Here is a 24,681-nt window from a genome sequence, read left to right on the forward strand (position 1 = left end):
ACTAGCTCGATCGAGTGACTTGGTGTTCGATCGAGTAGTCTCTCTACTCGATCGAGGGGTTTCTCGTGTGTTTTTAGTTTAATTCCGCCTAATCTTTTGTGGGCCTTTCATAATCAGTCCGTGGGTTAGGTTTAAGATGTTTTTACAGTATAAGACTGAGGAGAACACTACGTTACTCCGATCTCCTTCACTACGCACATTTCCACTGTTACTTTTGACAGTTCTTGGGATCTTTGTTCACTACTTTGCTACTCGAATTTCGGTATTATCAATCCATTTAATTCTTAATCATTTTTATTTGTTCTCAATTCCTTTTCTTCTCTTGATTTATAGTCGTTCAATCATCTTTCCATATTTGTCATCATGTTTAGTTTTGATTGTTTGGTTATTGTGATTGTTACCCCAACAATTATGAGTAGCTAATTCCCTATGCTAAGACTATAGGGGATCCATGATTTGAAGGGAGAGCAGTCGAATTACCGGGTTAATGCGAGTATCGTCCATGTTGTTAAAATGCTACATTTAATTGTAATTGCCTAATTGAGTCGACGCAATTAGACCCTTATTCTTAGTGGACCTTAACCTAGACCGAAAGGTTGGAAGAGGGAGACTAGTAGCGGACAATAGAATATTGCAGCGAGGGCGAAAGCTAAACTGTTTACGTTTTAGGGTGAATTAAGGACCGAAAGGCGACGTTCGCTACCCCTTGGACCGTGTTGTATTAACCTAGGACCTTGAGTGCTCTACCAGATAATTATGGTGAACCGTTTGTCTTAGCTCTTTTCTTTATCTGTTAACTCTTTCCTTTATTTCTCTTTCCCTTACTCTGTTAGTTTAGAAATCACAGTTTATAAACCCCCAAAATCGGTTACTTAGATGAACCTAGTTCTAGCAGACAAATTCCTACCTCTCTGTGGATTCGACCCGACTTCCCTAGCTATATTAGTTAGTTGGCCAGTTGGTTATTTTTGACAGGTACGCGACAGACGTGTCAAATACTTTGGAGATCCGCTTGAAGGAATGGACTAATGAATTTTCGAATATTGAGAAGCATGACATGGGTGCTTATAACTTTGGGTCTTTATTGAGTTTGAAACTCATCAAAATTGTAAAGCCGTTCTTGGATGCTTGCCTTGACTATTGGGACCCGAATTATCATGTTTTCGCGTTCCCGGGAGGTGACATTTGTCCTTTTCCTAAGAAATAGTGCTATTGGTGGGTGGGATCCCGAACACTTACCTGCCATTCCTTCCACTTCACAAGGGTATAAGAGCAAATTCGGAGACTTGCTGGGACCGACCAGGACTTGAGGTGGATCGCTTAGTTACCCCGAAAGGCGTGAGAATGTTGGACTTTATTGATCGATTCATCAACAAAAATGCCGACCCTACTGTTTCCTATGTTGCCAGGAGGCGAGCATTCGGCTTTTGTTTGCTGCATGTGTACGTCTTCCAAGGGCATGTTGATGAAGACTTGAGAGGTGATCCTCGTCTTTTGGGTCTTATCGAGCAAATGGAGTCACGCAGAGCCCGGCTTGTTTATGCTTAGGGGAGATTATCTTAGGCTTGGATAATAGGAAATCCAACCGTGATCTCGCAATTTTGGGAGTCCCGTCATCTTACAGGTAAAAGACACCTCCTTTTTTTCGTTTTTTTTTTTTTTTTTTTTTTTTTTTTTTTTTTTCAGTGTCTAATACACCGCTTTTGGTAGGTTTGGCTTATGGAACGGCTCCGATTGCTCGAGCCCCCAGTTCATGCACTTTCCTATCATTCCCGTATGATTGCGATGAGGACGCGGTTGTACATGGTGGACTTCACCCGGGTCTGCGATTATTGGAAGAACAAACTGAAGAGTGATGATGGCCCGTTGATTAGGTGGATCGTGCCGTGGTGGCACCTCAAGTCTCATCCTTTGGAGCGTCTTCTTTGGATCCTACTAGGTCCGTGCGCATTCCGGGACTGGAGTTCATGGTATGCATCTTTCCGGAGTGATTGATGAGGCAAGTTGGGCTGAAACAGACTATCCCGAGGCTTGATACCGTTCCGCAGACTGCTGTAGCGCTTACCACCGAGAGCCGGAGAGAGTGGGCCATTAAATGGGCCCAAAGAAACATGTGTTTCTTGAGCTTCTCTGCCAATGCTTTATGGGTGTCGGATTCCTACCTGATGTGGAGAAAGGCTGCAACTTCGGAAGAGCGTGAGAGGCGAGAAACGCGAACACGTCGACTACAAGGTGCGAGGGAGAGAAAGAGAAGGAGAAGCATCGACGAGAGGGAGGAGAAGAAGAAGCCGGGCTTCAGGTCATTCGCCCTTTGAAGAAATCAAAGACTACTCCTGTTGCGGAAATGGTGGTTGGCAAGAATGGAAGAGTCAGGCCTCGAGAAAGACCGTTGGTGATTAGGTCTGAAGTGGTGCATGAGCGCCCGGCTCGAGGTCGTGACAAGAAGTATGACAAGAATGACAAGGGCAAGGGGAAGATGGAGGAATAGCCCTAGTCTTTATTTATTATTTGATTATTATTATTATTGTTGTAATAAAAAGGAGGGATTTTTAGAATCCTAGCCTATTCTATTTTTATTATGTATCGTATTATTATTATTTAGGATTTGAATGGAAAAAAAAGGTTGAATGGTTATGAAACCGTTGTGGTTTTCTTTCATTATTCTTGTCGAATTTCAAATGCAATGCAAATGTCCTTCTATTTACATTTTAGATATAATGGGTTGAATCCTGTGAAGGATTGCCTACGTATTCACTTAAAAAAGCGAAATCAAACCCTTGCACGTAGTTCGAGAAAATGTAAAAGAATAATTGTTCTAAGCAAGAGCTTGTAATGAACATAGAAAATAAGCATGAGCTTTTGCTTGTTCTCAAGGTGCGAATTTAGTTTATTTGATGATATGAGGATGGCAAATTTGTCAAAATGCAAGAGCATGGTGACACAGCTTATTTCAGCTTGGCCAGGGGCCGTTTATTTAGTGCCACAAGAGCGACACATGAGTTTACGCGAGGCGCGTGTTTGTCCTATTTTAGGCATAGTATCGTTTTAATTGGTCAAGGTTTGTGGGATTTGAAAACTCATTCCCATCTAGGTCTGTGATTCTAACCGCACCCCCTGGGAGTATGGATTTGACTAGATATGGTCCGGCCCAATTAGGTTTGAATTTTCCCCTTGGGTCGACAGGTAAAAGAGCTCTAACCGATTTGAGTACCAAGTCTCCTTCTTTGATGTTTCTTGGCCTAACCCTTTTGTTGAAAGCTCGTTTGATACGTGCTTGATATGTTTGGACGTTATGTAAGGCGCGTGGCGACGTTCATCCAAGAGGATGAGTTCTTCATATCTATCCTTCTTCCAATCGGCTTCAGGGATTTGGCTTTCGAGTAGAATACGCAAGGATGGTATTTCTAGTTCGACTGGTTGTACGGCTTCCATGCCGTAGGTCAAATAGAAAGGAGTAGCCCCAGTGGGCGTCCTGACTGATGTACGATACCCCCATAAAGCAAAGGGTATCTTGCTTGGCCAATCTCTATAGTTGTCAGTCATTTTCTTGAGAATTGTGACAACGTTCTTGTTTGCCGCCTCTACCGCGCCGTTAGTCTGTGGTCTATAGGGCGAAGAGTGGTGATGCTTAATCTTGTATTTGGCTAGTAATTGCTCGGTTTCAGCTTGGAAGTGTGACCCATTATCACTGATGATCTCATGTGGACAACCATATCGACAGATGATGTTGTTTTGTACGAACTTTGCCACATTTTTAGCCGTGAGACCAGTGTAGGAAGCCGCTTCTACCCATTTGGTGAAGTAGTCAATTGCCACTAGAATGAAACAGTGACCTCCCGTTCCGGCTGAGGTTATCTTCCCGATTATGTCAATTCCCCATGCGGAAAATGGCCAAGGAGATGTCATCGTATAGAGCAATGAGGGAGGGACATGTTGTACATTCCCGAAGATTTGACAATTATGGCAACGTCTTACGTATTTGATACAATCAGATTCCATTGTGGTCCAATAATATCCTAAACGTGTGATTTTCTTTGCCATCATGGGCCCACTCATGTGGGGACCGCATTCTCCGTCATGGACTTCTTCCATCACCTTTCGTGCCTGTGAATGATCAAGGCAACGTAGGACTACACCAAGAGGTGTTCTTTTGTATAATTCTCCTTGCATCAGAATGTATTGGGAAGCTAGTAGGCGTATAGCACGTTGTCCCCTCTTGTCCATATCCGGTGGATAGGTACCATTGAGCTTAAAGTTCAAGATTGCTTGGAACCAGGGTTCCTGCGTGATTTCCTCTTCATTGGTGATTTGGTGGACATAAGCCGGTTCTGACCGTCGTTCGATGCACAAAGGCATGTCCATCATGTGGTCTGGCATATTTATCAAGGATGCAAGTTTCGCAAGAGCGTCTGCAAATTGATTTTCCTCTCGAGGTAGGTGTAAGTAGGTCACGTGGTCAAAGAATTGGGCCACTTGGTCTATCCTAGCTTGATAGGGTGCAAGGCTCTCACTTCGGATTTTCCAAGATCCTGTAACTTGGTTGATGATTAGTGATGAGTCTCCATGTACTCGGAGGTTCTTGATGCCTAAGCTTACTGCCGCTTGTAGCCCAATGAGACAAGCTTCATACTCTGCAGCGTTGTTTGTCACCTCGAAGTCGAGTTTGATGACAAAGAATCGGTGTATGCTCACCTTCGGGAGAAATGAGCAACACTCCTATTCCGAATCCTCTTAAGTTTGATGCTCCATCAAAGTACAGTCCCAGTCTACATCTGTTTGAAGTATATCCTCGTCGGGAAATGACCAAGTATCTATGGTCTGTGCGTCATTGATAGGATTTTCTGCGAAGAATTCGGCGACGAGCGCGACCTTTTATAACTTTCGGTGGCACATATTTGAGGTCGAATTCGAGAGCATCGATTCCACCTTGCTAGACGTCCATTGAGGACGGGTTTCTCGAAGAGGTATTTGACCGGATCCATTTTGGAGTATATCTTGACGGAGTAGCTAAGCATGTAGTGACGTAGCTTCTTCGTTGCCCACACAAGAGCGAGGCATGTCTTTTCGAGTTGCGAGTATTTGCACTCATATTCCAAGAACTTCTTACTTAGGTAGTAAATTGCTCTTTCTTCACTTCCTACGGTTTGAGCCAGCATAGCACCCATGGCTGTTTCGGTTACTGTGAGATATAAACCAAGAGGTTGATCTTGTTGTGGCGGCATGAGCACCGGTGGTTTAGCCAATATCTCCTTGATTCGGTCGAATGCCTTTTGACAATCATCATCCCACATGGTGTGGTCCGTTTTCTTGAGTTTCTTGAAGATAGGCTCACAAATCATTGTAAGTTTCGATATGAATCGACTTATGTATTGTACCTTTCCTAGGAATCCTCTGATTTCTTTTTCTGTTTGGGGTTGTGGCATTTCGATCAGAGCTTTGATTTTGGAAGGATCTATTTCTATTCCTCTTTGACTAACCACGTATCCCAGGAGTTTGCCAGATGTCACCCCAAATGTGCATTTCTGAGGATTGAGCCTCATGTTGTACTTTCGTAGCCTTGCGAAGAATTTGCGAAGATTCGCAATATGTCCCTCTCTTTCTTTGGATTTGACGATCATGTCATCTACGTATACCTCAACTTCTTTGTGCATCATGTCATGTAAGAGTGTAGTTGCGGTGCGTTGGTATGTAGCTCCGGCATTGATTAATCCAAACGGCATTACTGTATAGCAATAGGTTCCCCATTGAGTGACGAATGCGGTCTTATGCATATCTTCCGTAGCCATTTTGATTTGGTTATAACCCGCATATCCATCCATGAAGGATAGTAATGCGTGGTCTGCAGTATTGTCCACTAATATGTCGATATGAGGTAGAGGAAAGTCATCTTTTGGACTCGCTTTGTTCAAGTCCCTAAAGTCAACACAAACGCGGATTCGCCCATCCTTTTTGGGTACGGGTACTATGTTAGCTACCCAGTCAAAATACTCGGAAACTTTGATGAACCCGGCTTTGAATTGCTTGTCGACTTCTTCCTTAATCTTTAGAGCCCATTCCGTCCTCATTCGTCGAAGCTTCTGTTTCACAGGTTTGAAACCTGGCTTGATCGGAATCCTATGTTCGGCAATATCCATGTCGATCCCTGGCATGTCTTTGTAGGACCAAGCGAAAACGTCTTTGAATTCATTTAGGAGGTCTATGAAATCGGCCCTTTCGGTAGAGCTCAAGGTAGTCCCTATCCTAAGTTCTTGGGGTTCTAGTTCGGTTCCTACGCTAATGGGTTCGGTATCTTCTATTACTGGTCCCCCTTCCCCTTCCTGTAATATTTCTTTGGCTACGTAGGGAGGTATTTCGGTCAAGTCTGGGTCTTGGTCATCCTCAGTATCATCATAAACAGAATTGCACTCGAAAGAACACAGAGAGTAAGCGAACCGATTTATTCATATTAAGATTTGAGTAAAGTTGAAACAAATGAGCCAACTGATCCATGGTCGATGGCGGCAAAGGAAAAGAATGGGGCATTTCCCGAACTACCGTGACTACTCGAGGCTAAGCTAGGAGAAACAAAGGGAGTGGGGATGACGACGGAGTAGACTCTCTAATGACTCCTCTGACTCCGACTCCGACTCCGACTCCGACTCCGACTCGAACTCGTCGTCTTCTGGTTCTCCTTTGAACATCTCTCCTTCTCCAAAGAGTGAGCTTGAAGAGTCTTCCTTGGTTGTTGGTCCACTTGATTGATTTTCTCCATCCTTTCTGTTGCTTTGTGTCGGTTTACGTGATCAACGCGGTGGGGTTGAAGCGATCGTCCCGAAGTATCATAGTAATGATCTCATCCTGCGCGGCCCTAATGAATCGGTCCTCTCCAAACAATAGGCTAACAACTTGTTCGTCTAAGCAAGATGCTTGACGGGTTTTGACGTAGGGAACCGTTTCGGGAGGAATGAAGTAGCAATCGTGAAAGATCTCGATTCCGGCTAGCTTCCTCTCAAGATAATGCCAAGGTTCGGGAAATCAGAAAGAGTTCTCAACTTCCTTCTTGAACGAAGTACCCATTTAGAGTGGGGAGATATGGCCTCATTTGGACTCCCACGTGCTTGCGATTTTGGACTTGAGCGAGCATCTCGAGAACTTCTTCTTTTGTGGGTTTATACCCTAGCCCAAGTGGTATCCTTGTCGAGTTGCCTTCCTTGTATGGTGCGAAGGTATTCTTCCGAATTGGGTTCAAAGGCATTCCAGGGAAGTATCCCTGGGATTTGAGTATGTGGTTGACCACTAAGTTGGAGTAGGGATTATAATACAGAGGTGCCAACTCACTTTCTATGACGTTCACACTTTGGAAGCCCCCAAGTTCGTATATGGGATCTGCAAGGACTTGATTGTTTGATTGTTTCTCGATTATTGCCTTGATGGGTGACGAGGTGATCGTCACTACTTTACCATTTAGTGGGATCTTGATCTTTTGGTGGAGGGTGGATGTTACAACTTTGGAAGCATGAATCCAAGGCCTTCCCAAAAGTATATTGAATGAAGCTTCGATGTCCACTATTTGGAAGTTAACCTTCCGTTCGATTGGTCCCGTGGCTATGGTTAGGTTAGCAAGTCCAACCACTTTTCGTCGTGTACCGTCATATGCACGTACACCTTGATTGGTGGGAGTCCAATCAGACTCTTTCATGCCTAGCTTGTATGCCGTTTTGAGAGGTATGACGTTGACAAGGAGCCATCATCTACTAAAGTCATTGGCACATTCTTCTTTAGACAAATGACGGTGATGTATAGAGCAAGGTTGTGACTAGCGCCAAAAGGTGGCAAGTCTTCGTCCGAGAAAGTAATAGGATTACTTAGCTTAGGTGATTCTTGGAAGACCAAGTTGACTACATCTTCAGGGGTGGAGTTATGTGCTACATTTAGCTTGGCCAAAGCTTGCAGTAAAGCTTGGCGATGTGGAAATGAACTTGCCACTAGTTGCCAGACTGAAAGATCAGCCTTGGTCTTTTGTAATTGCTTGAGCAAATGATCAGTGGGGTCATCTTCGTTGTCATTTGGTGTAATGACATTGGTTGGGCCGTTTTGAGTAGTGCTTTGATATGGGCGACCCGGACGAGTTAGGTGATCCACATCTTGGTCTTCACCATTTTGGACTATTTCCTTGACTAAGGAGTTTTCAATGAGATATTCGTCTTCATCATCATCGGCCCAAACCCCATTGACCGCCGCTAGTTCCTTCATTTTCATGATATCATTTTCTAGTCGTATGATTTGATCGACTAGTTTATCGACCACGGCGACTACTTCTTGCATAGTGGCATTTTGAGAGAAGATCAATGGTACGCGTTCCTTAGGTATTGCATTAGGATTGCGTAAGGTCATTACCATGTTTTCTAGTTCCCACACTTGTCTATCCACGTTCCTTGCCCATGTGATGAAGTCGGAAATGGTAGGGGAGATAGTAGAGTAGAACCCCTCTTTCTCAATTGCATGAATTTCATTCTCGGTGGGAGAAATGAGGTGTGAGCAATCTAAGGTAGATTCATCACTTGTAATCACTAGAACTCCAAGAGGATTCTGAGTGTTATTGGGTTTACCTCCTGGTGGTATTGGGAGTCGACCATCTTCGATCATATCTTGAAGCACGTGTTTCAACTTGTAGCATTTTTCTCGTGTCGTGCCCTTTGCCCCTATGGTACTCACAAAGAGGAGTTTTCATCCCAGAATTTGGACTTCTTTTCGGGTTCGGGAGTAGGTCCAATGGGTTGGAGTTTACCTTGTTTCATTAGCCTTTTTAGAGCGTTGGAGTAAGTATCCCCAAGGTTTGTGAACTTCCTTGGTGGGGTAGTTTTCTTGGATGGCTCGAGAAGGTTAACTTCGTCGGTCTTGCTAGTAGAGCCGTATGAACGACTTGTGGACCCTTGATATCCTCGACCTACCGTTTTGGACAAGAGTCCTTTGCGGATGTCATCTTCAATTCGTGTCCCTAGCACGGTTAAGTCCTTGAAAGTCTTGATGTTTTGATATCTCAAATGGTTGGCATAGATTGGTTTGAGATTATCCACGAACTTTTCCACAAGAGTAGCCTCATCCGGGCGTTCAACTAGTTGAGTGCTAGTCTTCCTCCACCTACTTAGGAAGTCGGTGAATCCTTCTTTGTCATTTTGGGTAAGAACCTCTAGAGTACGCATGTTGACTTGGATCTCGGCATTATCCGCATATTGTTTCGAGAATTCGATCGCGGCGTCCTCCCAAGTAGCGACCTTCTTGTGATCTAAAGTGTAGAACCATTGCTTCGGAATGGTGTCAAGAGATGAAGGAAAGATCCTTAAGAACATCTCGGGTTTGATGCCTTTGATAGACATGTAATCCTTGAAGGCACGGATGTGGTTCAAAGGGTTCTCATGTCCCTTGAACTTAGGGATATCCGTCATGCTAAAGTTAGTTGGCAATTTGGAATTGACGGCTTCATACTTGCGATTGTTTTCCCTATAAATGTCATCCCCCTTAAGGTACATCAATTGTTCCTCTAGATATTGGAGTCTTTTCTCAGCTGCAGTCGTCCCTATGATAGGATTCTCATCTTTAGACTCGTCATCGGAAAAACGCAGTACTTCACCTTTAGGGGGAGGCAACCTTCCCCCTACATCAAAGATACGGCCCTCGATAAGTTCAAGGCGGTCATAGGTTTGTTCTTGAGTAATTTGCATTTGGGCTAGCGCGGCTAGGATTCGATCACTATTCTCTTGAAGTTTCTGGAGATTTGTTTCATCGCTTGATCCGGGCATCTTGGAAACTGGATAAGAGATCGGCGACGAATCAAAACACGATCGACCATTTCGACACACTTGCTAAAAGAAGAAGAGTTTTGACTCGTGAAGTGGGTGTGTGCCACTTGTGTTGAGTGAGTTTTGAAGAAAGACAAGGTCTTTGAAAATGTGTGTCCTAGTCAACTGTAGTGTAGTTGTAGGAGTGGACTCGAAGTGAGGTTTTGAAATGGGCATGTGGCCCGAATTTTGACAGAGTTTCGACTGGGTTTTGCGCTAATTGAAGGCCTATTTTTTTTTCGAAATTCTTGTTAAAAAAGAATTTTGATTTTTGAAAATTCGTCATGGTTTTGTTTAGAAATGGTGATCACGTAGGGTTTACACGTTTATACAAGCATTATAACGGGATGTTGAGTGCATTTAGAAGGGTTTTGGTTTAAAGGGTGGGTTGCCATACCGAACCATCAAACCCGAAGTCTGTGGAGAGGCTCGTGCCAAACAAGAGTAAGGCCGATTCCTAGTCCATTTCCTCAAGTAGTGAAGGCCCTTGATACAAACAAGAGTAAGCATCATGGTATGGATGACGTCAATCGCTATCCATCTTTAGGCCCAAATAAGAATTAGGACCGTTTAGACGGGACGATTGGTCGAATGGGTTGGGTTGGGCCTAGGAAGGCCGAATAAAACGATCTAGGAAGACCGAGTTATGAAAACCGACAATTGTCTTGTACAAACTATTCCCTAACCTTGTTCGAGTTTCACCCTAGCTACACGTAAGTGTATTCCCAAATGAGTCGCCAAACCGTGGAAAGCGGGCCCCCCGGGGCGCTTGGTGAAGGTCGAAAAACAAGCGTTTGCATTTTGTATGGAGTCGCCACCAATTTTTATGGGAAATTGGAACCGTTCGAATACCTCGTGTCATGTCAAGACACAAAGTAGTGACATGAACACTAAGCAATCGTTACCCTTAGCATTCTATGTCTAGAATGACTCTCGTGGATGCCAATGAACACGGGTGCTCACGGAGATCTGGAGTAAGGGGTGAGGGTACGTATTAGGAAGCTCTTTTGATCGAACACCTAATCCCGCCCGCCTCGATAGCGGCCTCTACTAATGATTAGGGAAGTTATTTCGTACTTGATATATCGTCGGCTATATGCATGCAATGCAACATCCATAGATTAATCCTAACATGTGAGAATTAGGCTAAGTCGGTGAAACACGTAATTTAGCAAACAATTGGGTCGAAGTAGGATTTAATATTGATTTACATGTGAAAACATACAAGTGATAAAAGAAATACGATAATAGAAAATTACAATAATGAAAATTACATTAATTACATTGGAATAGGCGATTTATGTCGAAAATACCTTTAAAACGGATAATTTGAGAAAAAGGAATAAAAGAATAAAATAAATAAATTAACGAACAGGAATTAGCGTGATATACGGATACTAGTTAATTAATACGTAGTCTAAACAAACTAGGTCAAGGCAGAAACGGAGTTCAGGGACAGAACTCATCCTGGAACAGGCGCAGCAGGACTGCGCCCTCTGGAAGAGGCGCAGCAGACGCTGCGTCTGTTCCAAGGGTGAATTCTGGCTGTGAAGCCGGAACTGCGTGTTGTTAATATTCATTGGTGACTTTAATGATGGATTAAAATTATTCACTCGGATGGAAGTGTTTAACAGATTAATTACATGTGAATGATGGTCATGAAAGCGATAAAACATGAATGATACGGAATTAGGATGAATTAATTACATGATGGAGCGATTAATTAGTGACATCGGTGAATGAAACAAACTAAACATGATGAATTAATGACAAATTAATGACGAACATGTGAATGAACAAATGAAAACTATATCAATGACGAATTCCAGAAACTCAATATGAACAAATTGAATCTCTGAAATCCGGGTTTGAATTTAATGACGAAAACCCGTAAATATGGATTATTTAGGATTTAAGTCAGATTTAAAGACGGATTAAACATGTTAATGATGATAAATAATATACATGAATTAATTATGCTATCATGTGAACGAATTAAAGAACAAACAAACGAAATCAAATAAGAACAACGAATTACAGAGGACGAAGAAGAAGAAAAGAAGCAGGAATTGCGGCAGCCTCACGAAGAGGCGCAGCAGGAACTGCGCTCCTTCGAAGAGGCGCAGCGATTCTTCGCGTCTTTTCTCGATCGATCTTCTGAAAATCCGTAAAAGAGGTTTGAAAGACGGTTTTAGAAATCGATTTTAAAGGTACTTTCGACGTAAATCTTACAATGGTGATACGATAAACAAAATACAATAAATAAAAGAGGATTATACACCCTCAGACTTACATGTTGACGGAACGAGATGAACTAAGATATCGACTAGTGAATGCTCGACGCGAATGTAAAGAGAGTGCCCTCGTAAGAGGAAAACGATTGATTAATTTAAGTTGATTGAGTGTAGTTGGTCAAATTGGTCGGTCATGCAACGGAGAGGCTGGTACCCGGAAAGATCCGAGCTTACGTGGTCGGAAGTCCAAGCACGTAGGCGCCAATTAGTAAGAACAAAGTCTAGAATGCAAAGGGAGAAGAGAAGGGCGGACACTCGCGTGAGAAATATGAGGAGCGAAGGCTCCTATTTATACTAATCACGTGACGGAATTAGGGTTTCGGAGACTCTTTGGAAGTGAATCTCGGAAAGATATGAAAAAGATATGTAAATCATGCAAAGAAGGGCCTGGGAAGAGGCGCAGCAGCCACTGCGTCTCTTGGAAGAGGCGCAAAGACACTGGCCGTTGCGTCTATTCCCGTGAGGTTTCCTCCCTTTGAAGAAAGATTTCCGCGTTTGAGTTATGGTAGGACGGAAATAATTCGATTATCTTATGAATATTACGGGATATTATTTGCCAAAAGATAAAATTTATGAAATATGGAATAGAAATATCCGGAACATTCTGACTCGGGATTTAACAGTTATCAGAAAATGGAGACGGTTTTTGACCCGGACTCCGAATGTACTCTAATTACTGCCAAAACGACCGTATCAGGACGTAGATGACAACTATGAGGTTGACATTAATATTTGAGCAATCACTTGACGATAATCTTACGAACTGTCACAAATCGTTCCGCCAATCAAACATGCGGCCCAATCATCACCGGGTGGTTTGCGGGAGGTGCAGAAACGAGGTGTCTACAGTTTCCGCCAATATTTGGAAAACGGTAATCTAAGTGTCGTTATTAAATGCATTAAACTGTTGTGATACGCTCCTTATTGATTGCCAGATTTGGCGTAGTGAGAGCATCTTAAGCTTGCTCTAATCTCCTTCACTTTGGGCTTCACTTCATTACTTCATTTTTGGGCTTCTTATTTTATTTGTCCACTAACATTAGTTAGTTTCATCTTGCTTGGGTTTCCTATTTCTTCCATAAGAGCCTCTCTATGGTCAAGTCTTGCTTCTACTAGCTCCGTGAACTTTGGTGATTGCTAAAATGACGGTAATGAGCTACTAAAAGCTTCATTTCCTACAAAACAAAATGAATACACGCAAAACGCCTAGAACACGGGATTAGCTCACTAATACACTAATACAAGTGCAATAATACTATAAAACCGAGATAAAATAGGGAGTTAAACTCTATATAAAATGCACTTATCAGTCTTGGCCCCGTGTACTTGAGATACCATTATCCTTTCGAAAGATTGATGAAAGTGTACAAGGACTACACATCTAATCGGTATCGGCCAGAAGGTTGTATTGCTGAGCGCTCTATTATCGATGAAGCTCTTGTATATTGTTACGCGCACCTCTCCAGTGACGAGTTAATTGGAGTTCCTAAGAATCGCCATAGTGATTGGATGGCGGGAAAAGGCATTAGGGGCCGTGTTGAAAAATTTGTGACACGTGACATTTTGCATTTAGCACATACGTACGTGCTTTACAACGAGGATGAGGTGCAACCGTATATTGAACAGCAGCAAGATGAGCTCAAAGACGTTTACCCAACCAAGAGCGAGATGTGGATTGCAAACGAGTATAACAAGAGAGTTGGAGAGTGGTTTAAGAATATTGTTTTAGATTATAAGAATCAGTATGGTGATGACATATCTCCTAGGTTAGAATGTGTCGGCTTAGGTCCAAATGCGAGAGCAACCTTTTACAGTGGTTTTGCCATTAATGGATATACTTTTTACACCTGTGAGCAAGATGAATTGAGCACAATGCAAAATAGTGTTGTTTGTTCTGAATTTGAGGCGATGTACTTTGGTAGTTCAAAAGATAAACATCCTATTTGGGGAAAAATGCAATACTATGGTGTAATTCAAGAAATATTGGAATTAGATTACATTGATTTCAAAATACCTGTATTTCGATGTAAGTGGGTAGATAACAACAATGGTGTTCGAAAGGATAATATGGGATTTACGTTGGTGAATCTTGATAAGGTTGGAAATAAGGATGATCCGTTCATAATGGCATCACAAGCTAAACAAGTGTTTTATGTCACCGATCTTATGGATAAGAAGTGGTCTGTTGTACTATCTATAAGGAGTAGACGGGGTGCACGCGATAGTGGTGATGATGATTATCAGGATGTCGTATTTGAGGGACTGAATCACCGTAAGATATCAAATGTTGACGATGTTGACGATGATAACACTTCAAGCATCTATAAGCGTGATGATCATGGTGAAGGTATTTGGGTTAACGAAGAAACTTCGCCACCCAAAAAACGTCCCCGATCCTTAGATGGTTATATGAGTAAGTATTTCAATGAAAGGCTTACTTTCTCCCAAAAAAAAAAATTGTTGTTGCTGATGAGTTTTATGCTCGGAAATTGTTGACATTTAGCCGACATAACTTTTCTACAATTTATAGTCGTTTGTAATTTCGATTGTTAATTAGCAAGTTCTTCTTTGAGTTTGAAGCTCTTATCGTCATTGTGAAAATTTTCTATTATGTAATCAACTTATTTAATTGCCATTAAGTAACATGTTACCTACTTAGCATGTAAATAAAATCCAACCTTTATAAAACAATGGCAATATGCATACAGAAAAATGTCACTTATTGTATTTTGTGTGTTGGAATCGATGTTTTAACTCATCCAAATCTCATTTCTACCATTATGCATACAGAAAAATATGGAAAATTGGTGCAAAGGCTGAGTAGTTAAGGAACTGGATGTAGATAGAGAACTCTTCCATGCAGATTATGTCAAAGCAAAAACAGATAATGCTCTGGGTTGGTTTGGTCAACATAAAGAAGTCGAGTTCAATGGCAGCTGCAACCAATCCCAATATGATGTTTTAACTGATTTAAATCTCAGTTCAAAAATCTTCAACCTTCTTGATAGCTGTTCGGATGAGGCAAACATGGCCAGGGTATGTAAATCTTTGTATTAGCTGTTTCTTTTTTATCCGAATTCACCTCGTGTTCTGTTGGCGTACCTCCAAAATTTACGCGGCAGTGATGTCAATGGCGTGCGGATAATACGTAATAATGGTAGACTAATTTCCCAAAGATGCAACTGCTTTATGGCGGATAATGAGGCAGCCAGATTTACCACGCATGTTCACCAACGAAAAAATGTATTGGAGCGCCCCATCTTAATCCACTCAATGATATTCAAAACAAACAAGTAAATGAGATGTTGCGGGATGCCAACCCTGACACATCAAGCGGCGAAAGAAATTGCAGCACCCTTACTAGTTCGTCGAAATTTTCATTTAGTTGAAACTGTTGATTTGATCTAGGTATGCTAGTTTGTACAACATATAGTTGATGTTGTTGTATTGTATGTTGCTGCTTTGGTTATTTGCTGCTGCTACTGTAAATTATTGATGCAGGTTTTTGAAAGAAATGCAATAAAATTGTAATTTAACAAAAAAAAACAATAACAACGGTTAATATTAACAAAAACGTTGTTATTACCTTCCCTACAATAAACGCGCGCATTCCTATCAACAACGAGTTTATTACATAAAACCGTTGTTATTACCTTCCCACTCACTTTTTTCACAACAGGTTGTAAGTAACAACAACGGGTATAAACCGTTGTTAAAAGAATTACAACAATGGTTTAATGACATAAAACCATTGTTATTACTTTCCCACCAAAATATTATTCAATACAATGACTTCTTTTAACAACGGTTATAAACCGTTGTTAAAATTTTTGACAAGGGTTTTAGTCAAAAAATGTAGCCGTTGTGAAAACTTTTAACAACGGACCGAACCACAACGTCCGCTTTTGTAACACCCCCATAGGTCGGGACCCTTCCTCTAGGCAATTTCCACCAGATGGAGTTATCACAAGCCTTGGTTTCCTAAGGGTGTAGTGCGAACAACAAGTAAAGAAGTAATTTAGATAACATACATAGTTAAGTTGTAGAGTTTAAGTGATCACAAGTTAAGGGATATGAAAATCATCTCATTAATACAACCAAATTGAATGGAGTCTAAATTTCAAAAACTAGATAAGAACAAGTGACGACAACGAGGTAGACCGCTCCCAAGCCCGTTACTCAAACATGTGTACCTATCGACACTGCTCTGCATATGGGCGAAAATCACCATATGGTTCATCACAGACATTCAAACCCAAGTGTTAGCCAATGATATGAATGTTCAATAATAAACAACAGATGCAACTAACTTACTAATTTAATGAGGTATGTAACATGACAAACACCCACCAAACTCATCTCCTTCAACCGTGACCGGGACACGCCCACGACGTCACCAAAACCACTAAGGTACTCGAAACACGTCCGTGGTACCGGGCCCGAGTGCGACTCGAGTCCCCTTCCAAACAACATGCATCACCGCATGAGTCCCTCCATTACCCAAGTACTAATGTGCACATTCCCTTTGAGTGGGAAGCTCCAAGGGAGACTTGAACGGAAGACGGTTCCCCAACCGCCTTCCGTCTCCGAAACCATCACCAACATCCTCCAACAATCTCCAATGTGAACAATTCACCAACAAAAAGAACAATTAACCAAACAAGCATGCAATTAAATTCATACAACAATCAATTCATGCTCATAACTTCGTTAATTCATTCTCTCTTCTTTTAATTGCTTATTAACATGCTATAGTGCAAGATAATTAATGCTAGAGTCGTTCACCATACTCATTCTTCCCAAAATCATTATGAGACCACAATATGTACCAAACCCTAATTATCCAACACATGTTATAATGCAACTACTATGAGATAAATATAATTAATGATATTAAATGCACAATTAAACACTCATAACACCATAGCTAAGTAGGGAAACCCTACCTTGAGCTTATCTTCACAATCCCACAAGCTAATCACTAGAAATGCTCCTCAATGAAGCTTACTACACATATTAGTTATTATAATTAACACTACAATCTATTATAACAACATACTAACTTAACCCCTTGAATTCTTACAACAAAATTAAGTAAAGATTAATCTACTGACTACATAGTGTTACTAAAACAAAATAGAGAAGAAGAAGAAGAAGTGTAGATCTACTTACAACAAATAAGGAAGGCTAAGGAAGCAAGAATCTCCTTAAGAGAAATTAGGGTTCTTGAGAGGATTTGATGGTGGAGAGTTTAGAGAGAAGTTGGGGAGATGTAGAGAGTGGTGAATAGTGTTTTGAGAGAGGTTTTGTGTAGGAAATCTGAAAAGATAGGGTTATGAAAGCGACATCTCACCAAACATTTCCCGTGTAAAACTAACTCGACCGGCACTCGGTCGAGTGGAAGCCCACTCGATCGAGTGGAGGCTTCACTCGGTCAAGTGACCGACTTTCCAGGCTTTCCAACCTACTGTATTGGATCACTTGGTCTCCCACTCGGTCGAGTGGAGCTGCACTCGGCCGAGTGGGTTCTCTATCGGTCTAGTTATACTTAAATAAATATGAGGTATTGCATCTTTTTTCTATAACAACGGTTATTAACCGTTGTTATCCAATGTATCTGCAGTAGTGATGTCTCAGTCCATTTGCGACTTTCAAATTCAACATCCTTGTTCATTTCAACGTTCACTTTCCTAATCGACTCATACTAGGCAATATCCGGCAATGTGCGATTCAAACAAAAAAAAATAACAATTCTATAGATTATTAATTACTTAATTAGTTGAGTTACCAATGATTCGTCGTTATTCATTGATTTAGATGCTTGGTAGTTTGCCATTGAATGGAGTTAGCAATGTTGTATTTGTTTTTTTAAAGTTTTTTTTTGGGGGAGAGAATAGAGTGGAGAGGGAGAGAGAGAGAGTCCAAGGGTAGTGATGGTCTTTTATTTAAAAAATGTCGACGATTCGTTACAAAGCGTCTACGACGTTTCTCAACCCCCCATTTTAGCTTCGCAATCTCCTTCGAGGTACTGAAGATAATTTAATTGGTTGACTCCTCCCAAGTTTGGCTTTTCATTCGCAAGAGTCGGAAATCGAACCTCTAATCACTTGTTTAACAGAAGAGAGCCATAATCACTCACACTCGTCAACTTTGATTTTGCTAGTCATACATTGAAGGCAACATATGGTTATAAAATCATTTTCTAGGTGCTTAATATCCATATCCACGTCTTCATTGTGCTCTTCATCCCACCTTTTTTCGTACTTACCATCTAAAAAAAATAACCGTAGCCCAAGCACGCCATTTTCCCATGAACACAGCCACGCAGGAGAGTCTACTGTTGTGAACCAACACCACCATTTTCAGTTTTCAACAAAGACGACTACCTAAGAGTGTCCCGGAGCGGACTCCCGGTCATTAATTTACCTATTCCATAATGATACTCACAAATGGTTTATTTCTCTTTCTTTGATTTTTGTGCTGGCCCGAAGGGAAATGAAATTACTGTAGTTGTGTCTGCTGAGAGCCACAAATATGATGAACAAAGCGTCTTGCTTGTGACGGGCTAATTCCGTCACGAGTTGAAGACCTCTCACAAAAAGGGAGAGGGGATAAGGTGGGGCACCTTCCATGTGCTTCCCACTCACCTCTCAATGGGTATTTTGTGAGAGGAAACGGTATCCATCACAAGTTTGTGACGGATATCGCCCGTCTTCAATGAGATTTTGTGTATGATGAAAGGCTTTTACGGTGGGAGCCATTCATTAGTTGGATAGACCCAGTATCTAGTTTATTTCAAATCCACAGTGACATGTCTGAGTAGATAATTGGCAAAATCCAGAACAAGATATAACATTATGCCCCACAATTAGATAGAGCACAAGATGGACAAAAGCACAACACAGTTTTCTTCTCTTGTTCATAGCCACATATAAAAATAGAGCACAAGATGGACAAAAGCACAACACATTTTTCTTCTCTTGTTCATAGCCACATATAAAAAATCTACTTTGATGGCTTTTGCAGGGTCAAGGAATACAAATTTTCACAACCACGTGACATTAATCAATGGAATGTTGGTAATTTAACTGTAATTATCGGTTTATTTTAGCGTATTCGGGTTTGGTTCGTAGATGGGTAAGTTCGTTATAATATAATGTAAGTTCGGGTAGTACGGAGTGTACACTTGCATAATTATTTACGAATTTACGGAATAGTTTTCATTTGAACAACTATGACATGGGGCTTCGGGGCAATGCCCGGAAATCTTTGACTGGTTTTAATTCCCACGGTAGACATTAAATATGTCAGAATTTGTGAAAAGTTACATCTCTTCACAAATTCATTCCCCTGTAACATATTATATCTATATAAATAAACATGGATTGAAGATGTTTGATATACAGAAAAATAATCTCATCTTCTGCATCAACAACCGATCTAACAATCTACACACAATACTTCTAAATTACTTCTTTGACTTTTGGTTTGTGCCCAAAATCAGAGGGACACCGTCTTATCTCAATAGGAAATTCGATTTAACCGGGGCACAAATAAGGGTCGAATTGTTCTATTAGAAAAACGAAGTCAATTCGATGTGATTTATTATTGTCAATTCCTGTTTTACTCAAAATCCAACATGGGTCACCCTTTTTCCTCCTCTAATGATTTCTTCCTTCAACAATCTTACCGTCACGATTTTGAATAATGGAAGATGGTGTGCTGACGAAATGGTGTATCGAATTAAAGCTATTAGAGAAAATGGACAAGAGACTGTTACACGCATAACATACCTCAAAATCATGCCAATACTCCCTCCATTCAACTCCACTTTACATGTTTCTCTTTTGCACACTATTCACAAGCGGACATTCAACTTCAATTTTCTCTCGATAAAGTTAAAATATATTCATGTGGGATCTTATTTGATTCGTCCTTAAAATTACATTTAAAATATTTAACTTTTATAATTTTTGAAAATACGTAACTAATGATATTTACCGCGCAAAAGTCGCATTGACAAACGTGATAAAGCAAACATGTAAAGTGGAGTTGAATGGAGTTGAATGGAGGGAGTATATATTATAAGTAAAGATAATTCACATTTTCATAAACAAGGGGGTAAAAAAGAAACTGAGAAGCTAACATACAACACCTAATCCCAGAAACCTAATCCTCAGGAAGAAAAATGAAATGATACAACCTAGTAACAGTGTCATAAACTTTTAACAGGGCACTACACAGGCCATGCATCCAGCAGAGGGTAAAATCGGAACAGCACGGTTCCCTTCTGCCGAAAAACTTGTTAGCCTAGACCTTGTTGCAGTTGTACAAATGGCCTTAGATCAGGTTAATCACAATCACTGTACTGGTATCTCCATATGTGCTGTACTGGGTTTCCCGGGCTGTGAGGCTAAATACATGCTAGCTAAACTGATACAAATACAAGTTAGGCGCGTTGCTACAAGCAAAGTCGAATTCTTCGACTTTCTTCGTCGTTGATGCTCACAGTTGAGGACTGCATGTCTCTTTCTGAGAAGCACCGTTTATAGGGAACAAACCCCTTGTTAGATTTGTCGCTATTTGGTCTTTTCACAGGCAAAATTGGTTTATTCTCCATGTATTGGTCCTCTAATTGACTCTCGCCATCCATGTCATTCATTGATTCGCTACTTGAACCTGCGCATGAACCCTCTCTTGGACTTTCTTCCTTCTTCAGAGTGTTTTCCACATGTAATTCAGATGGAGGAACTGCCAATCCCCTAAAGAAAACCCACCATGGAAGTGGAGTGGGTTTTTCCACCTGGTTTCCGCTTCCATCCACATAGTATAATGATTGACAATTCCATGGATTTTCGGCAGTTTGCATAGCAGTATCTACGTCTTCCCCCATATCTGAAGAAGGCGATTTGCTCAGACCCATAGATGCTTCAGAAGGATCACTTGGGACAACCACATCCTTGCCGAATAATTTCAAGACTTTAATAGCACCTGCTTCTGGCTTATCAACTGAATCCATATTTGGGAAGAGGTCCAACTTCTTCTGAGGATTCAAAAGCATAAATTGAGTGCAAATACAACATTTAAAATATTAAGCTCTCATGAATGAACCTCAGCCTTCTAATTTTTTTATTGGTGCTTGTTATAGTTTAAACAACAGTTGCATTTATCTACAACTTAGCGTGTTCCTTAATTCTCATACAAAAGAAACTCAGAAATTTATTCATAAAGTACAAGGCAGACTAGGATTTAGTATCATACCGCGGAAATGCTCTCATTGGCAACTGATGCAGGCACCTGCACGTCATCTTTAGATGTGTCATCCGATGGCACTAGATCAGCAGCAGAAGATATTGGGGATCGGCTGCCATTAGGTGTTCCCGAGTCTTCAGTTGCTAGAGTATCTGAAGCCACAGCGGACAAGACCGAAGTAGGAGACTGATTTCTTTCCTCGTAGATTGAGGAATTCAGAGATACAGATTTTTCTAGCGGATCCATAGGATTTTCCTTTTTGGCAGGAAGCACAAGCTTCCTAGGATATGGGTGTGACGGTTTCCTCTTAGGACGAGGTGGCGGTATTTCAATGGGCTCAGTCGAGCTTGTGTTGCTGTTACTTGTCTCACGAACAACCTAAACCCACACACACCACAGATTCAAGTCAATAAATTACATTGCCCAAAACTGACCCTCCAAAGACCGTTAGCACGCTCTCGAGGTCAAAAGCAATAGGACTTACATTAAACAATCAAAAAAATGGGCAATCGACCTTAGAAAAGAATTTTTGTGCATGACTACGGATCTGGACTGCCGTCTTACTCCCAATATGCTCTGCATAAGAAGTACCGAGTCAATAACAAAAACTAGTATGAAGTCAAATAGATTTTCGGAATACAGCTTATGCAGAATATTTACCCTCTATCTTTCTCCAAGCTCGGCCATGTAACTTTAAAGCTTCAAGAAATTTCTCATGCTCTTCTTCTGTCCATCTTTCCCTCTGCTTTGTTATGGTATAGGGCTTTCGAATCTGTTAATAGTAAGAAAAGAGGACAGAAGAAGAGTAAGACACCCGAAAGCAAAGTGAGGAAAGGAGCCGTAAACTGTATGAGAAAGACCAAGACCTTGGGAATCTGGCCTTCCTCCATAGCCGATTGCACACAGACATCCATTGACATAGTGTTCTCGGTCGAGAGAAACGAGTTTGATTGATCACCACTAGTTTTCCCCTGACAATAGCAATGAAGAAATGTTCAACATACAGTTGGATGACCGCGTAAAACGCCAACAATCCCATCATAAAAGTACAAAAGGATACTAAATTACTAATTGATAAGTCATGTATGCCGCCTGATCAATGACCAAGTAAATAGCCTTCAACTGTATCAATTGGACTAAAACCAATAAAGAGCGATCACTTGAACTAATAATAATAAGAAATTCTAATATGACAAAGTAACATAATTGAATTTGACAAGGTAAGTACTCTCAATCAACTCTCAAACTTATATACTCTCCCGTCTTAATCATTTGTTTAGCTTTTATATCAGTATTACAATCAAACCTTAACTAATGAGTGGGACGAAGGGAGCACTAGAACTCATGGTTCAGGGTGATGAAGTTCTACTCTCAATCCTAAATTCCTACCCCGTCCATCCCGATCAATAATTTATCTACTCCCTCCCTGGTCATTTGTTTGCATATTCCATTTTGGGTGTCTTAATCAATTGTTTCATTTCTATTATAGGGATGCCTTTGATGGCAACTAGATCCTCCACTTGTCATCTAATATTTGGCCCCCTCCTCTTTCGTTGGTCTATGACCGGGATTCGGGAAGGAGGGAGTATTATATTGAGACTAAGGGTGTGTTTGGATAGCAAAAGTAGAGGGAAAGGGAGGGGAGGGGGAATGAGGGAAGGGAAAGGGAGAGAAGGGGAGGGGAGGGGGAATGGGGTGTGGTTGTTTGGATACAATTTCCTCCCAAATCTTTTTATCATGGAGAGATTTTGTTTTGCCTTGGAGGAGGGAAAATGGATCCCTCCAAATCTTCCCCCTCCATTTCTCTCCACCCTTATTTGCTATCCAAACAAGGGAATTTAAATCCCTCACTCTCCCTCCCTTTCTTTTCCCTCCAAATCCCTCAATCCAAACACACCCTAAAATCAAGAGAAGAAGAGAAAGTGATTTTGGACCACATGAAATAAAAATCTCCTCCTTGCACATGGACTGGGGACGAGTAGAAGACCCACAAGAAGATATCAAAAATGAAAATAGATAACTACTTTGTATTAAGGGTAATAAGGGTAATACTCCGTACATCCCAAAACGGAAATAGATAACTTACCAATAACATATCAAAGTCCCTAATCATATCATCTGAATTCCAAACTTTCGACAGGCTAAACTAACACAAGACAAATGCTTACTTAATTTTTCACAAATTCAAGAATCCCAGATCGTTATTTCACCTTCATGTGACAAAGATTGCAACTTTTCACAAGTCACTAGAAACCCCATTAATTTTCTAACTGTCATCACACTCCAAAAAAATATAAATAAAAATAAATAAATAAACTTACTTGGTCAAGCATGATGAAAAATTGATAAAGCTGAGCTCAAAAATTGCATGAATCAACCATTTAGAAACAGACAAGTCAGCTCCACAGAAAATCAATCTACAGGAAAATACAAAGTTGATTGTGTAATAAAAAGATAGTTTTAGAGAGAGAAAGTGAAGGAGAAAAATGAAGAGGAGTTGTGAAATGTGGGAGGGATTTTGGAGGGGGTTATAATAGGACCTCAGATATTATTATTTATTAATATAATAATATAAGTATAATACCGGTATTTTGATTTAAGAAAATAAAAAAATTAAGAGGTGAGAATTTAGGTAGAAACGTAGAATTCTCCAGAAGAGAGAGTTAAACACACAATAAGGACCTAAACTATGAATAAATGTAGTATCAAGGACCTAAACTTCTACCATAAAGCATAAAGGACCTCAATGACCTCTTCCGTCAAAATTAACAGAGAGGTGGCATGATTGGTGGGACATGTTTGTTTCTTATGTTATGTGCCTTGAAAATGCCGTCATATATTCTACATTTTCTACCCATTTTTTACGTATTTTTCCATGAATTAACTCTTTTTGTAGTATTATATTTCCAATTAAACTAATTTTTTATAAGGATAAATAATTGTGCAAGGCGTTTATTCAAATTTATAATAAAATGAGATTTTTGTAGTAACCATTTTTACCCACTAGTAGATTTATATTTAAATTCATTTAAAATTATATTAGTATAAAACCGCCTTATACAAGACCAATTCAAAATTAATGTCCAACCGTTGAAGCAAGTTACCCATTTGTGTTAAAAAGAAGGATATTCGTAAAGTTCTTCTTACACAATTTATCCGTAATCTCTTTGGTGAAAAGTAAAATTATAAAGATAAATTAAAAAAAATTGGAATTAATAGTGATTAAACCAATTTTTACAAAAAAAACATATCAAATAAAATTTTGGTTTAGTGGGTAAATGGGTAAATGGGGCTAGTACAGTTTTATATTTCCACCC

General features: G+C 40.6%; 1 protein-coding gene across 2 annotated transcripts; it reads right to left on the reverse strand.

Annotated features, from left to right (window-relative positions):
* Window positions 1-20,169: 20,169 nt before the first annotated feature.
* Window positions 20,170-23,889, reverse strand: LOC141626302 (protein REVEILLE 1-like). Of its 2 annotated transcripts, none has more exons than XM_074440191.1 (6): window positions 23,686-23,889; window positions 22,231-22,335; window positions 22,025-22,136; window positions 21,879-21,940; window positions 21,374-21,742; window positions 20,170-21,155 (listed from the first exon to the last, which is right to left on the reverse strand). In XM_074440191.1, exons 1-6 carry the CDS (start codon window positions 23,695-23,697, stop codon window positions 20,574-20,576), a joined length of 1,242 nt encoding a protein of 413 aa, XP_074296292.1. In that variant the 5' UTR covers window positions 23,698-23,889; the 3' UTR covers window positions 20,170-20,573. The 2 variants fall into 2 exon arrangements, with proteins under 2 accessions (XP_074296292.1, XP_074296293.1); XM_074440192.1 differs by having other exon boundaries at window positions 20,170-21,152; window positions 23,686-23,870.
* Window positions 23,890-24,681: the final 792 nt, after the last annotated feature.

The sequence above is a fragment of the Silene latifolia genome, chromosome Y, assembly GCF_048544455.1.
Source record: "Silene latifolia isolate original U9 population chromosome Y, ASM4854445v1, whole genome shotgun sequence".
In the NCBI taxonomy this organism is placed as follows: Eukaryota; Viridiplantae; Streptophyta; class Magnoliopsida; order Caryophyllales; family Caryophyllaceae; genus Silene; species Silene latifolia.

Coding starts and splice junctions, on each gene's coding strand:
- LOC141626302 (XM_074440191.1), bottom strand. Junction 21,743..21,878: donor CACAAAAATTCTTTTCTAAG/GTCGATTGCCCA, acceptor GTGTGGGTTTAG/GTTGTTCGTGAGACAAGTAA. Junction 21,156..21,373: donor CCAATGAGAGCATTTCCGCG/GTATGATACTAA, acceptor TTGAATCCTCAG/AAGAAGTTGGACCTCTTCCC.